The sequence below is a fragment of the Vigna angularis genome, chromosome 7, assembly GCF_016808095.1.
Source record: "Vigna angularis cultivar LongXiaoDou No.4 chromosome 7, ASM1680809v1, whole genome shotgun sequence".
Lineage (NCBI taxonomy): Eukaryota > Viridiplantae > Streptophyta > Magnoliopsida > Fabales > Fabaceae > Vigna > Vigna angularis.
The window spans coordinates 16,192,788-16,208,341 of record NC_068976.1 but is presented as its reverse complement, the minus strand read 5'-3'; the positions used below and the strand labels follow the sequence as shown (position 1 = coordinate 16,208,341).

The following is a 15,554-nucleotide window of genomic DNA, read 5'->3' as shown; positions in this document are numbered from 1 at the left end:
CCCCTTCTCCATCATTCTCGCGCAACAACCTTTATTGCGAAACCTTCACCAACCTAAATCGCGCTGCTGTTTGTAACAGGTGGAACAGTGAATGAGACTGATGCACCGAACGGTAGAGGACACTTGAACCGAATGGCCGAGGACCTCCGCATCGAACGACTGAATACTGATTCACGGAACGGTAGAATAACGGGTGAAGAGACAGTTTCGTCGAAAGGTAGAGGACGCTTGAACTGAACGACTGAGGGTGAAGGAGATGATAGGAAGATCAGAGGAGAGAGGAAAAAAGTCTATTCACTAACTGCTTTTAATTAATGTTGAGAGGAATAGAAAAGAGAGAAAAGATGGCAGAAAGAGGAGGGGGAGAGAGAAAAAAAGTGAATTCTCACTCTTAATCTTCATTTGTGACCACTTTTAAGAGCACTAAGCATAGTTTTGAATATTCATGATAAAAAAACTTAATTAAATTATCCACCAAAAGGAGTTCGTGTTAATCCTAAAACCGTATCATTTAATATGTATTATAAAGGTAAAATGATTAAAGTGAATTTTTGTAAAAAAATAAATAGAAATAAAAAGTAAAGAGAAATAAATGTAAAATGACTAAAGTGAATTTTGGTAAAAAAATTAAGAAAAAATAGTGTGAAATAAATGGAAAAGAAATTGTGTGAGAAAAAGTATCATATATTTATTAGTGGGCACTGATTTATATGCGTGGGAAATTATTAATTTATTACATTAAAAAAAGTAAGTGTGAGACTATTAAGGGCAAAAGGCGATTACATAATCAGATCCAGAACAGGTGCGAGTGCTGGAAGCGTCATCGTAAGCGTAACTGTACGCTGTTGGACACGCATTCTTGAAAATCTCCGAATAATGTGTCGCCGAACACGTTTGCGGCGTTCCGTGCTCGCCGGTGCAGCAAAACACCGACGTGTTAAACGCGGCGCACGCACTTTTGCACGCAACCACCGTGCCGCCGCCGTCTCTCACTTGCAATTCCTCCGGACACACTGTGTTCAAGTCCGCCGCGCACCCTGCGTACTTGCAGTCACCGGTTCCTCCGGTAGCCAGCACGCCGATGCCTACATTGTAACCGTCCACAAGACTCACGTCGTAGAAGTCCTTGTCGCCGTTACCGGCGAATCCGATGGTGAACTCTGCCAGAGTGGCCGGTGGAACGCCTCCCCCGCTGCACCGCAGTCCATTGCCGCAGTCTCCGGTGACGCATGTTCCGATGCCGGATCCGTCGAAGCTACAGCCGGTCCTGGCCCATAACCGGCCGGACCAGCCAGATGGTGCGGTGAACTGAATCTCCGCACCCGGCTCCAGGGGGAAACCGCCGTCGCCGAGAGTGGCGACACCGTTGCCGGAAAGTGTCCCCGGCCAAACTGTGTAACTGCAACGGTTTTGGAGGGTGAACACTGCGGCAGATGCTACATTACCTGAAAAAAAAAATATAGTATACATCATAATATTATAGATGAATTATTTCTCCACTGAAATATGACTAAAAAATAATAAATATTTTTTAAATGAAAAATATTTTAAGAATGAGATTAGTTAGATTTATTTTATATTGTAATTTATTTTGGTTATATTTAAATTCAGTCAAATATTATTAAATAAAAATTCCATCAAATGAGAAATACGTTGTTTACCTAATAAGAAGAGGAGGAAGTGTGCAAATGCAAAGGGTTTTGAGTTTGGATTGAGGCCCATCACTTTCATAGAGAAAAACATAAAATATGATTGGAAATGCAACAAAGTGTTAAAGTGAGAATGGAAAATGGAGATGCATGAAACTTAATTTATATTTGGGATTAAGCCTCTAACTGTTATTTAAGAATCTGGCATACTCTTTCTGTCACTAATTTAATACTGTCGGTTATCTTGTCATGCTCCTCCCAACTCAACTGCTTCCTGCTTTATATCTATTTATCATTACTTCCCATACCCAAATACCTCCATCAATCAATAATTATAAATTCTAATAACTCTACATCAACGTATATATCTCAATATACCAAACATTACGTAATTAATTTATATAACTATATAACAAATTTATGTATTTATTTTTAAATATTTATTATATAATATACCTTACTCTATCAATTAACTACATATATAATTGTTATATTACATAAAAATAAGTTATGTTAATTGTTCTTTCTATAATAATTTCAGATTAAATAATGATGTAAAAATACTTTACGTTGTTAGATCGTATATTTTTCTTATATATTTATCGAAATGTAGAGGATACTAATTAACATATAAAGACATGTAAACAAATATAAAGCATTATAGTAAAAATAAAAATAATTTTAGAAAAATGATAACGTACAACGCCGGGTATGCGTGGCCATGGACGTCGTCGAAAGCCACACGCGCCGGTTTTGTATATAAAAAATACAATTTTAAATGAACTATAATATAATATTTATTAGTGTTGTTTGTTGAAAAAATATTTTATGCGATTTTCATTAAGTATTAAGGTAACATAGATATATAATTTGGTCTTTTTTAAAGACATTTAATAGAATTTATTAACAAAATAACATGCATAAAAAATATATAATTCAATAATCTATTTAATATTGCGTAAATATCAAATTACTTTTTTTAGGCCTTCTTCTATTTCACTGTATCTGCCTTTTTTACTACGCCATTGAACAAACAATAACATAAGATGAATCTGAAAAGTAAATGATTAATAAAAAAATTCCTTAAATGGCTACAACATGTAATCTATTAAACCATTACTCATTTTTCAAATAAAGGTCTTTGGTGTAATAAGTGGGAGTGACCCTTCTTTAAAAAAACACTAACCATTCCTATCTATAACCTAAAAGAAGATGGTTTATATGTATATACTTTAATAATGAGGTAATTTGCATATTTTATTAGCCAAAAAGAGGTCTGTTATCTTAACTGAAGGGGTTATTAAAATTCAATAGTAGAAATAATCAAAGCCATAAGAGATGAGAAAAGTGCCTTTTGTCTTTGCACTTCTATATTTTTCTTTTCTATGTTCTTCTATTCTAAAGTTCTTTTATCAAGCGAAAGTTGCTTCTTCAAATTTTAATAATACAAATTAAAATGAGTTTTCCTTCTCTAAAAAATAAAATAAATAAATGAAATGGTATATCTTTATTTTTATATAGTTTGAACAGTAATATTTGTAACCTTCCATTTGAATAACTAAAATAAAATATTTTATTATAAATATTTAGAAAAATAGATAATTCAATGTATATTAGTATAAGATTAAGACTATAATAATATCTCTCATATATATCTTCAAGCTACTTTACTATAATTATATTACAATATTATACCTATATGATCTAATATATCTATGATTCAGACAATTGGTTCTTCGTCTGGAAGAGGTGTTCCTGTACCTGTATATTTATTTAATCAAACTAATAAGGTGATAATTGTAAAGAGAAAAAACAGTACAACAACTATAAAATGGTAAACTAGCTAAAAAAGAGATAACATATATATAAAGTACAATGAATCATTCAATATCCATATAAAAACATATATACAACCAAACTCTTTTAGATTCAATCATTCAATAGAAACATTAACACGGATCTCAAGAGGTTTTGTACTACTCACAAAGTTAATATTTTATTATAATAAGAATTACATTTTTCTTTAGATTATGATCTCTTACAACTCTTACCACATATCTCATTACATATCGGAATGACTATTAGAGTATTAGGATAACCATCAATCCTAGATTCTCATATAAATGTATACACTAAAAAACATCTTCAATAAGATTTCCTCCTTAGAAATACCCTATAAGTCATCCATTCATACCAATACTTTACTTTAATAATCAAATACAACATTAAACTATTCATTAATATAATAAAATAAAAGGAAACAATCACCCAAATATGCATAACAAAGGGTGATCAATGATACCAGAGGTGCATCTAATTTTGGCACAATAGGTACCTCATGTCTTAGGATGAATTTTAAAGACTAGTGACTAGCGAGCTCGCTAACTTTGATTTCGTTCATTAACTTTGGTTTCGCTCAGCAAATCATAAACTCGTCCAGCAAAAACCAATTTAGGGAACCGAAGTCAAAGTAGCTCAATATGTTTACAATATTTAAATTAAAGTTAACTTTTATTCATTAATAAAGTTGAACATATTTTTATATTTTTATAAATATGATGAAAAAACAAAAAAAATAGAACAATTTTATTCAACCAATTTCAAAGTAACCATTAATCGTAAGAAATACCATTAACAACAATTTTATTATAAACATATAAATTATATACGCAAAAAACAGAACCCGTAAAGTATAGATAATCAACTAAAAAGAATTATAAAGTCCATCCATATGTACTGTTCCTAAATTTAAACGTATATTTGATCATGGGTGTGATACGCTATACTGAGATTAATTGGAATCATAATTAAGATAAATCATAACATAAGGTTACCAGAAAAAAATAGATATGAAGTATAGGGTATGAAAATGTGCACAGGTTAATAATGATCAAGATGATGATCCCATTGAACAGAAAGTGATAACATAATCAGATTGTGAACATGTGAAAGTGCTGGAAGCATCATCGTATGCGTAACTGTAAGCTGTTGGACACGCACTCTTGAAAATCTCCGAATAATGTGTAGGCGAACACGTTTCCGGCGACCCGTGCTCGCCGGTACAGCAAAACTCCGCCGTGTTAAACGCCGCGCACGCGCTCTTGCACGCCACCACCGTGCCGCCTCCGTCTCTAACCTGAAGCTCCGCTGGACACGCGCCGTTCAGGTCCGCCACGCACCCCGCGTACTTGCAGTCACCGGTTCCCCCAGTAGCCCTCACTCCCATTCCCACGTTGTAACCGTCCACGAGACTCACGTCGTAGAAGTCCTTGTTACCGTTGCCGGAGCTTCCGATCGTGAACTCCACCAGCGTCACCGGCGGGACTCCTCCGCCGGTGCATTTAAGTCCCCCCGCACAGTCTCCGGTGGCGCATTTTCCGGCGCCGGAGTCGTCAAAGGTGCATCCAGTCCGGGCCCAGAAGCGGCCTGACCAGCCGGACGGAGCTGTGAGGTGGACCGACGAACCGGGCTGCAGGGCGAAACCGCCAGAACCGAGAATGCCGGCGCCGTTGCCGGAAAGCGTCCCCGGCCAAACTGTGTAACTACAATGATTCTCGAGAGAAAATACCGTGGCGGATGCTACATTACCTGAAAATGTATAATCCAGACATTGATTAAGAAAAAAATTAGAAAATCGAAAATGCTTGGCTAATTACATCATAATAAAACCTTTAAGCGTGTGTTTTGATTTGAGCTGAATGCAGAGTAGAAGTTGAACATAGCAGAGATGATTGCAATTAGAAAGAAATAGATGAAGAATTTACCTAAGAGAAGAAAGAGAAGGTGGAAAAACAGAGACATGATTCTGAAAGAGGAAGAAGAAGAAAAAGGAGAATTGAAGAATGGAAGAGGTGGGGAAGTGAATTTATAACTGACCAACCGTTATTTAAGAAATGGAGTCCATCTTTTGGTGAGAAATTGAAGATTGTGGGTCATCTTCACATGGACATGCTAACTCCAATTTTTCTAATTGCTAAATAACCCCTAATTACACACACATATGTATGTGTATGTCTGTTCCAACCATCGTATTATAAGGAACATTTTTTTTTAATTCTTATAAGCAAATTTATTTTTTTGTGTGTTTCAAAACCTGTTTTTGTTACATTTATTTATATTTAAGATTTTTTAAACTTTAAATAATTTAAGTAATAAGAAAAGTAGAAGTTACTTTTTTTAATAATAAGAAAAAATCTAAGAATATCACATTTATGTCTTCCCGTATAAGTATACATTAAAAAACTATATATGAAAAAAAAGTTAGGAAGATAAATATTACTGTTTTGCTATACTATAAATATATATTCAATATTTATAGCATTATTTATTTATATTATACTATTTCTAAATAATCGATTATGTATAATTTATATATATATATATATATATATATATATATATATATATATGAATTCTTTTTTGGTGTACACATTTTTTTCCAATTTTATTATTTGTGTAATTATTATTTTAAATTATAATAATTATATATTTATTTTTATACTTAAAATGACCGATAATTTAAATTTATTTATTTTTAAATTAAAATAATTATTTATTTTTTTATTTTTTTAAATTATTATTTATTTACATTCAGTAATTTTTTTAAAATTTCAGTGATTATCTACAATAGAAAAAATATACATGTGTCCATGTAACATCTCTCTTTAACTATATTTAAGTTTTTTTATTTAAATTTGTTAAATTCATAAATTATGAAAAAAAAGGACATTGTAAAAATTGAAGGATGATTTTGAGAGACTAACTAATTTCAATTTCTGAATTGCCTTGATAAAATTGTGATCACAACTTTATAAATAATTGGATTAGATTGTCATTTTTACAAAGTATTTTTGAATATAATTATTCATCATGACGGGTGGGATTTACAATTGGATATTTATGTTAAGAGAAATAATTATCTCGTATTAGTGTAAAAGTTAGATCCCCACATACGATTAGTTCTAAGTTGTTTTGGTAAAAAATTATATTATTTTTATTTTATTAGTGAAATATTTATAACTTGTTGTTTATTTATTGTTATTATTTTTACTTTATTAGTGAGGTGTTTATAACCTCATTTTTATTTATTTATTGTTATTATTTTTATTTTATTAGTGAGATCTTGATAAGCTCGTTCTTATTTATTTATTGTTATTATTTTATGAGTGAGGTGTTTGTAACCCCTTCTTATTTATTTATTGTTATTATTTTTATTTATCTAGTAATGTGTCCATAACCTTATTTTCATTTATTTGTATTTATACATATTTGTTTAAGTGAAATGTTCTTAATGTTATTCTTATTTATTTATCTTTATTATTAAAATTATTTTTATACAGTGCGATGTTAATATTTGACTTCACTTTTCTCAGTGAATTACTTGAACACGAAATGAGCTTTGTTTACCCATAAAATAAATTAAGAGGAGAACTAATATATAGGTTGTAAAAATGAGGAACCTTCGAAATTGATGCGAGGCCTTCAAGCCTATTCCCTACCGTCGTCCTTCATAGGGATATGACGCAACAACTTGTTCTATGTTTATGGTGATAATAATTTTAACTCAAAGAGAAAAATTTTAGTCTTTAGTTGAAGAACCAGAAGAACATAGGTTAGAAGTTATGAAATTGTTAGGTGAAAGGAGTAACTTAATGTAAAGGCACGGGACGAGCACTGGGAGGCGTAATACTTAAGTAAAACTATTTATTTTCGAAAAATAAGTTATAGATTAGTTGCTTTGAAATTGAAGTGTGTTGTGTGACTGAGAAATACATATAATTAATGTATTGATATATATTGGATGAATTGTATGATTATGGATATTTCTAAAGAGAAATGTCCATATTGTATAGTATAATGTATACATTGGTGTAGGGACTCAAGTGTGAAGTCATCTTGACTTTACTAAATTCTCTTTCTCATATAGAGAAGGGGATTTAGGGGGTGAGAGTCGAAGGAGATTTCTAGTAGGTGGAATCAGTACGAAAAAATACTAACTTAAAGGATGGAAGGGAACTAACCCTTTCGTGTTGGTTTTTGTGATAAGGATGGTAGTTTTGGGATAACAAGAAATATTGTTGTTAATGTTGAATCTATTGTATTAATGATTTGTGACAAGTGCAAGACTTTACAAGAACATCGACATCATACAGATTCGAAAGTCTTATAGGTTTATTTGTGTCTAATTTTAAAGGATGAGTTGAATAATTAATATCTTATTGCAACTTGATTAATATGATATGAAATTTTCTATGATGACTTTTTATTACTTAACGAGAATGAATTGTATGAGAACTTTTAAAGTAGAGTGTGTGTGAGAATGAATAGAATTTAGGCTTGAATACCAAAAACCTATGAAATAATGTGATACAAGTATATTATGATTGTGAAAATTTTATTAATATGATCATTCATAAGGAGAACTGTCATATTCAATAAGGTACAATTGCATTGAGTTTCAATTCAGAGAGTGAAGTCATCCTGATTCTACTAAACTCTCTCATACTCATTAAGGAGGATCTCAATCTAAGGAATCAGTATTAAATAATATTTGACTTAAAGGACAAAAAGGAATTAATCCTATGATAGTTTGGAATAAGAATAAAGAGCTTTGTATAAGGAGAATGTTGTTCTTGATATTAAATTTAATGTAGAGAAAATTCATGACAAGTGTATGATTGATACAAGTATTCAACTCAATATATGAGTATTCCTAAAATTGAATCTAAATCATGTTATAGTTTTAATAGATGGTTATAAGTGTATGACTCATACAATATGGTATATTGATAGAAAAAACTTAATTATCTTAAATATTTACAACAATTTTCTTTTAAATTCTTTTATAAATTTATGATATAAATAACCTTATTTTTCGTTTCTTTTATAATATTTTGTATCCACTTGCAATGATACCAAAGATCCTTCAATTAATATAATATTTATATTTATATTAATCAAATGAGAATCAAGTTAGAAAGAAGAAAGACTAATATTTTTTAGTAAATGAATTTGTTTCTACTAGTAAAAAAATGTTAATATTTATAACTAGCATTTTAGGAATTAGGATTATAATAATACTTTAACTATTTTTAACAACTTTAATAGAGGAGATTGAAATTGAAATTATATTTTATTGAATTTGACGTACTGAAATTAACATTGTTTTAATTTGGAGGACTAAAATAGTATTTGTTTTATATTTCAAAGATAAAATGGTAGCTGACTCATATTTATATATCTAAACAAGCTAATTAAATTGAAAAAAATAAAGTCTAACAAGCTGCATGTATTAAGGTATCACATGTTTTCCTTTTATATTTAAATTATTTCTTTAGAAAATCTCGGACAACAACATATAAAACATGTATCCCTACCTTCTATTTCCCCAAAATTCTTCCAAACGTGGTATATTCTAAATTTGATTTTAAACTTTCTTACTATTTATATCAAAATATCTTGATTCAAATAAACATATATTAGTTGAAGCATTATTTTTATCTCAAAAGGTGTTTCTTAATAAAGTTTTAATGAGATAGATTCTCATGTCAAAAAAAATTCAAAAAAGAGCTTATGAATAAATAGTTATTCTTTGATTTACTATAATTATTTATATGATTGATTTGTTATTATTTCATATAATTAATTTAACTATTTATATTAATTATTTGTAATTCTTGAATTTATTCTTTGGATTATAAATAAAAAAATTTCTATAAGAAATAATATACAAAAATGAATCTCTATTCTCTTTTATTCCTTTTTCTTCTTTTCTTCTTATTCTAACCATTAAAATCTTTATTTTATAACAACGCCTCTCTATGCAGATAACCTAAAATTTAACATAATTATTTATTTAAAAAATATGAATAAATTGAAATTGCATTTACAGATTTTCTTAATAATAAAATCTATTGTTTAAACTTCAAATTAACATTAGTAATAAGTAATTTTTAAAACAATTATACTTAAGAAACACATAAGATTTGTTTATTAAAATAAGCAGAGTTTTTTATTTTAAAATAAATCTATTAAAATATATTAAAAAGGAAAAAAATTGTTTATTCCACTAAGTAAACATGTATTTTAAGAAAATAAATTCCATTGGAATTCATTTAAATCACTTTTTTCACGTAGAATATGTAAAAATAGGAATATAATTTTTATCCTTCCTCGTTTTGATGGACTATTAACTCCTTGTTCCTATCGATTTCTTGGTCATACTGTGACAATTTCTAATAAAAAATTGACTTTGGAAAATACTGATTTTTCCTACAAAACAGCATTAGTAGCAAAAATGATACCTTTGATTATGTGACTGTATGAATAAAAAGAAATGAAAGAAAATTGAAGAAATAATTGACCCTGAAAATATAAAGTTGAAGAGCAAGATAGTACATTGTAATATAAAATTGAGAACACTATTCAGTGTTTTGTTTCTTGGTGTTATGAAGTGCATGAACATAGTTACTTAGAGGCATCAATTGAAAATTGAAGCGAGTTGCAAGAGCAAGATATGCACAAGATAGACCTACATACACTTTGAACCAAACCACAGAAAATAATGTAAAATAGATAAACATGGCAGTAAAAGAAACTATCACTGTAAAAGAGAATAGGCTCTTAAATGTAGAAATTTCATTTTCATTTTGCTCATCTGGGAAATGACCATGAATCTTGAAATCTGAAAGCAATTGGTCCTTCATCTTGAACTTTTCTATTAACCATGATGAAGCTTTGCTTTCAGAAGCAGGAATCTCCTCCACTGGAATACACCTTACATGCAAGTGCACCTCTGAAGGATCAACACCAAACACATTGTCCAGAAATGAAGGACATTGATTTTTGTATGCAATTGTCACATCGTACACTGCACGTAATTCACTCACAATGTTCAACAAACTTAACAGAAAAATTGAAAACAAAATCCCTCCAACAAATAGTTATACAGTATTGTGCAAATAGACAGTGACCCTCATGTCAAAAGTTCATCAAAAAGACAGTACAAGCAAACTTGATATGTGATTTTCTGCTGAGTTTTTGGTTTTATTTTCCTCCTGAATCTTCAAAATACATCCATAGACACTGATTTTGATGTTTTAAAATATTTAAAAACTTTTTTAATATACCAACAACATCAGTTTATTTTGGAGGAACAACATATTACATGTAAGCTTGGACATGTGATGTAGCATAATATATATATACACACACAAACATGAATTTAGATTCACTGATAAATTTTTTATATTATTTCTTTGGTGAGTCTTCAAAATATATTGATTGACACTGATTTTGATGTTTTAAAATATATTAAAAACTTTTTTAATACACCAATATCAATTCATTTTGAAGACTCAGCAGGGCCACAGTACCACAAAAACACACACATATATGTATATATATATATATATATATATATATATATATATATATATATATATATATTAAGACATACAAACTTGAAGTGATAGGGAGAGGTTATGGTGAAATTGTTAAGTTAAAATTTTCTAAAGCAGAGTCAGATGCATTTGGTAAGACAGATTACATTCACAACATCATAAATAGTCACTACAGGATCATTTTGAATTGACTTTAGAGTCTTAGAAAAGAGGAAAGAAATTGTAAACCTGCATCCAATGAGCCTCGTAGGGCTTCCAAGCAAGCATGAAACCCCTTTGTTTTCGGAAGTAATACATTTTTCAGCACAGGGAGACCAGTTTCAGCAGCAAATTTTTGACTGTTTTTACTCTTCTGATCACTACGCAATGAAAGCAAATCATATGTCAAGTGTGCATCTCAATTGAACTATGTATTTACGTTTGTGTGGTATAACATGATCCACAAATTGCAGCATGCCAGACAAAACACGACATCAACTGCAAACAGACAGTATCAAATGAAATGATTTGTGGAACTGAAAAGAGTTGATGTTGATTATCCAATGACAATAAAAGCAGTTGGAAATTAAAAGACAAGATCCAAGGTAGTACGTATAATCTGTTCCTTCGGGAAAAAGAGCTAGCCATAAGGGATCTTGAGGATCCTGTAAAGTTGAAAGCTTTTGGTGCAGTATTTGCTCATCTACCTCCCACTTCCTCTCCACTGCAATGAACTCCAGAATGTGAAATCCCCAACCAAAGATAGGTAGTTTCATCAAGCTGTTTTTAAGGATGTACTTTATGCATCCCAGTGTCCCTTTTCTAAGTGCAAGATCCCACAAGTACATCCAATCAACCTCAGTTCTGTGATTAGCAATAAGCAAAACACGTTCCTTCATTGGAACACTATCCCCAGAAAACACAACTTTGGTTTTATTAATCTTTTCGAACAAAGATGGCCACAGAGATAACCAAAGTCCAAACAGGAATGACACTGTCTTCCTACTATAACGTATGCTGAAAAGCCGCAATCCTACAACTGCCACTGGCACAAAATACACTAAACACATAAAAGCTGTAGAAAGAAATACCACTAAACATATTATACCCCTCAACAACCTAAGAGGGGTCAAGGGTCGGTGCTTTAATCTATTTTCAGATTTCACTGGCCCGCTAACTTCCATCTTCTTCAGGAAACTGTTGAAAAACTTTCCTTCTGCAATAATGTACTGTAGTGTTATTTGATAATATCCAATTCTGGACAAGTATGCTAACAGCAATGGTATCAGACAAAAAATTGTTTATCAACCAGAATGTATTTATTGTACCAGAAGTAATAAAATCATTTAATACTTACATTTCAACTAGAAGTATTCATTAAATGTTTTGTAACCACAGTCAATAAATTGGGAACTACAGTATTTAGTATTTTCAATTGCTGTGTAGAGGTTGGATTTGGATTAGTTTTGATGTTTTAAAATATATTAAAAGAAATTTTAATATACATTTACTTCAAAAGATGGTATAAAAAATCCAAGGGAGAATTTGAACTCTACAAGGGTTGAAAAAGTTGCTTTCAGCAGACAATCCCAAATCCCAAGTAGCATAAGAACAAGACAGTAAGTACCGATACATTTAAATTGCAAAAAGATGGATTGTACAGTAGCATAAAATCTCTGACACAAAAAATTTCAATATGCAAGAGAAGATGAAATGCCAAACCATCAACCACATGCACAGTAAAATGTTCAAGGGTACCATAATGCAGCAACTGACTAAATGACATGTGTGGTTAAGAAAGAGGAGAATGTTTCTCCTGAATTAAAACAAAGGTTTTCTGCTTTCATTTAATTTTCACTTTTAATTACAAAAATACTCTGCATATTACATAAAGAAATATGAACGCAACTTTCTCTTATATTTATTTTCGGTTTTCACTGTTTCTTATACATGTTATGGAAACAAAAATAAAAATTAAATCAAGGTACATCAGAAAACAGTTTTTAAAAACAAATGCTATTACCAAGGTTTTAGAAAAGTTCTTCCACACAATTTTAGATGCAGCATCGAGGTTTTTGGTACTTGGACATCTACAATAGTGGGCACACAAGTCACATTTTGTAATTTTCTGAAATATCAAGAATTGTAATGAAACAATTTCTTGAACAAAATCACATTTTAAAACCTTTCTCAGGAGTAGTAATTGGTTATTCTTTTTAGATGCAATCCTGTTGGAAACATGATTGACCAATAAATGCAAACACCTCTCTCATCAGATATTCAAGTCTTTGGTCACTGCGTTATGAGACACTAACCTCGTACACAATACCCAACCTTGGTGGTATCTAGTATAAAAACTGAGGACCAAAACACACAGCAAGGCAAAAGAAAAAAATATAGAGAGAAACTGGTCTTGAGAAACACTTCTGAAATAACAGGGGATTGTTGAAATTTGAAACTTTCAATACTTCTCTGCTATCAACTTGAAATTTTCAAAACTTCTCTCTCAATAAATCTCCCAAAACCATCTTGGAATCCCAATGTTGAACCAGAGAAGGCAATTCCAAACCTACTTAGCACACCAATTTCTCTGGCTAAACACCCCAACCCCATTTCCGATCAAAGAACAACAGCTTCCCATATTACAACCACCAGTTATTGGGGAATGAATAAACACGTTTCGAATCCAAAACCCTGTTTCCCATAATACATAACAAAAGTTAAACCGATAAAGAAAGCATTTTTTGAAAATATTCCAAAGTTTTGACCACCTCCCCTCGTTGAATCCAACACGCACACACCACCAACCACGATAAAAATTCCTCAGAAATACAAACAAACACGGAATTGAGATTCCATAAAGGGGAGATAATTAACACGCAAAGAAAAGAGAACCCAGAAGAGAACACGTAAACTTGAATAGTGGGTTGACTTAAAAAACTCACCTTGCGTGGAGATTCTCAGAGCTCTTGTTTTGCTCTGTTTTTCTTCTTATTGTTGGTGAGTTGAAGAGCAATGAATGAAACAGGGATTATGAATCTGAGAAATTAAATTGGGTTGGGGAAAATTCAGCAGCGGTGCCGCTCAGGGAGACCTACTGTGCAGCTTCGCTGTACAACAGTGAAAAGAGATTTGGGTCCACTTCGAGATCCCAACGGTGTTGTTTCAGAGTTTGGGTTGTCATTACGTTACTCTGTTTTCTAACCTTATCTGTTCATTCATTTAACCTTATTCTACCAACTTGCACTCTCATTTAATTGCATATAATGCTTTTTAATTTACATTATCACAAAAACGTGTTTATTAAATTATATATATTGAATTTGAAAATAACAAATCAACAAAACTTGTACCATTAAAATAATGAATGATCAGATCTGTGAAAAAAAAACTAAATCTGCTTAATGCCGTTAAAAACCTATTAGATGCATTGAGTTTAAATAGAATGATAAAATAAATAGAAAAAATTATTTGACACACTTAAATTTTTTATATTTATTTAATATTATTTTTTTTTCTTTTTTTCTTTTAAAAAATCAAATATTTAAATTTTTATGATTATTTTATCTTATATTATATAAAAAATGAATGTAATTTACGTTATAATAACATTATTCTAAAATAAATATTTTTTTGGTATGAAAATAATTAAAAATGATTATATGTTGGGGTAAAGTGCACATTTTGATCCACCAACCGCATTGCTTTGGTGTTTCTAGAAGAGAAAGAAACAGGGTTATGATTATTTGGGGAATGTTTTTACTGCTGGCGAATCATTCGAGGAACATCCTTAATTCAGCTTTTCATGTTTCCTATGGCGTGAAGAACGATTTTTAGACAAACTTATCTGTGTTCTATCTATACTGTAACATTAAGTTCAACTTTATAACGTGTTTGATAAAATAGTTAACTTGTTTATCAGAATAATATTTTTATCACTCTTATTTCTTTATCAATTATTTTGTTACAGAGTTAAGTAAATCAAACTGTAATAAAATCTTAGGTGTTGATTGATATATTGTTAAATAAAAAGTTATATTTTGTCGATCAAATATAATTTTTTTAATAATGTTAGAGATCTGGTCTAGATTTATGATTAAAATATTAAAACAATTTATATAAATTAATGAAATTCCTATAATAGAATATGATTTTATTAGTCGAGTTACGTTTAATATTTATTTTTATAATATGTGTCAACATTTAATAATATGATAGAAAAGTTACTACAATGTTAAACTCAAACTTACAATTATTAGAAAAATAACTGTTTCGGTGTAAATGTTTTTCAGTGTGTCTTTGTTGCTCCTGGCTGTCTGGGACGCTTGCTCTTCTCCAATTGTTGTTGTTTATACTCGCCAAAGGAGGGGGAGGTACCTGCAAAGATACTCCGACGCTCAAGTCAGATGTGAGTTATGGAGCCTCAGCTCTCAAGAGAGTGATTATGATACTGCTCTGAAATATTATTTAGGGTCTCTAGACATAAAGAGAACGTACCTGAACTTTTGCCCTGTCATTGTATTTA

General features: G+C 30.7%; 3 protein-coding genes across 5 annotated transcripts; all 3 read right to left on the bottom strand.

Moving 5' to 3' along the window:
- Positions 1-663: 663 nt before the first annotated feature.
- Positions 664-1,771, bottom strand: LOC108338445 (pathogenesis-related thaumatin-like protein 3.5). Its single transcript, XM_017575337.2, has 2 exons — positions 1,662-1,771; positions 664-1,445 (listed from the first exon to the last, which is right to left on the bottom strand). The coding sequence occupies exons 1-2, from the start codon at positions 1,741-1,743 to the stop codon at positions 763-765; spliced, it is 765 nt and encodes a 254-aa protein (XP_017430826.1). The 5' UTR covers positions 1,744-1,771; the 3' UTR covers positions 664-762.
- A 2,669-nt stretch (positions 1,772-4,440) lies between these two features.
- LOC108337200 (pathogenesis-related thaumatin-like protein 3.5) lies at positions 4,441-5,525 on the bottom strand. Its single transcript, XM_017573675.2, has 2 exons — positions 5,414-5,525; positions 4,441-5,237 (listed from the first exon to the last, which is right to left on the bottom strand). Exons 1-2 carry the CDS (start codon positions 5,448-5,450, stop codon positions 4,540-4,542), a joined length of 735 nt encoding a protein of 244 aa, XP_017429164.1. The 5' UTR covers positions 5,451-5,525; the 3' UTR covers positions 4,441-4,539.
- A 4,502-nt stretch (positions 5,526-10,027) lies between these two features.
- On the bottom strand, positions 10,028-14,206 carry LOC108336876 (probable 1-acyl-sn-glycerol-3-phosphate acyltransferase 4). Of its 3 annotated transcripts, XM_017573391.2 has the most exons (5): positions 13,975-14,206; positions 13,053-13,119; positions 11,642-12,245; positions 11,279-11,409; positions 10,028-10,518 (listed from the first exon to the last, which is right to left on the bottom strand). In XM_017573391.2, exons 3-5 carry the CDS (start codon positions 12,211-12,213, stop codon positions 10,070-10,072), a joined length of 1,152 nt encoding a protein of 383 aa, XP_017428880.1. In that variant the 5' UTR covers positions 12,214-12,245; positions 13,053-13,119; positions 13,975-14,206; the 3' UTR covers positions 10,028-10,069. The 3 variants fall into 3 exon arrangements, with proteins under 3 accessions (XP_017428880.1, XP_017428829.1, XP_052736278.1); XM_017573340.2 differs by lacking the exon at positions 13,053-13,119; XM_052880318.1 differs by lacking the exons at positions 13,053-13,119; positions 13,975-14,206 and having other exon boundaries at positions 11,642-11,753; positions 12,121-12,245.
- Positions 14,207-15,554: the final 1,348 nt, after the last annotated feature.

Bases quoted from the DNA above. Each gene is read 5' to 3' on its own strand.
- LOC108336876 (XM_017573391.2), bottom strand. From the start codon at position 12,213: ATGGAAGTTAGCGGGCCAGTGAAATCTGAAAATAGATTAAAGCACCGA. The intron at 11,410-11,641 runs GTACTACCTTGG...TTCATTGCGTAG, and splicing joins CCCGAAGGAACAGATTATAC to TGATCAGAAGAGTAAAAACA. The intron at 10,519-11,278 runs GTTTACAATTTC...AATTACGTGCAG, and splicing joins ACGAGGCTCATTGGATGCAG to TGTACGATGTGACAATTGCA.
- LOC108337200 (XM_017573675.2), bottom strand. From the start codon at position 5,450: ATGTCTCTGTTTTTCCACCTTCTCTTTCTTCTCTTAG. The intron at 5,238-5,413 runs GTAAATTCTTCA...ATACATTTTCAG, and splicing joins CCTTCTCTTTCTTCTCTTAG to GTAATGTAGCATCCGCCACG.
- LOC108338445 (XM_017575337.2), bottom strand. From the start codon at position 1,743: ATGTTTTTCTCTATGAAAGTGATGGGCCTCAATCCAAACTCAAAACCC. The intron at 1,446-1,661 runs GTAAACAACGTA...TTTTTTTTTCAG, and splicing joins CTTCCTCCTCTTCTTATTAG to GTAATGTAGCATCTGCCGCA.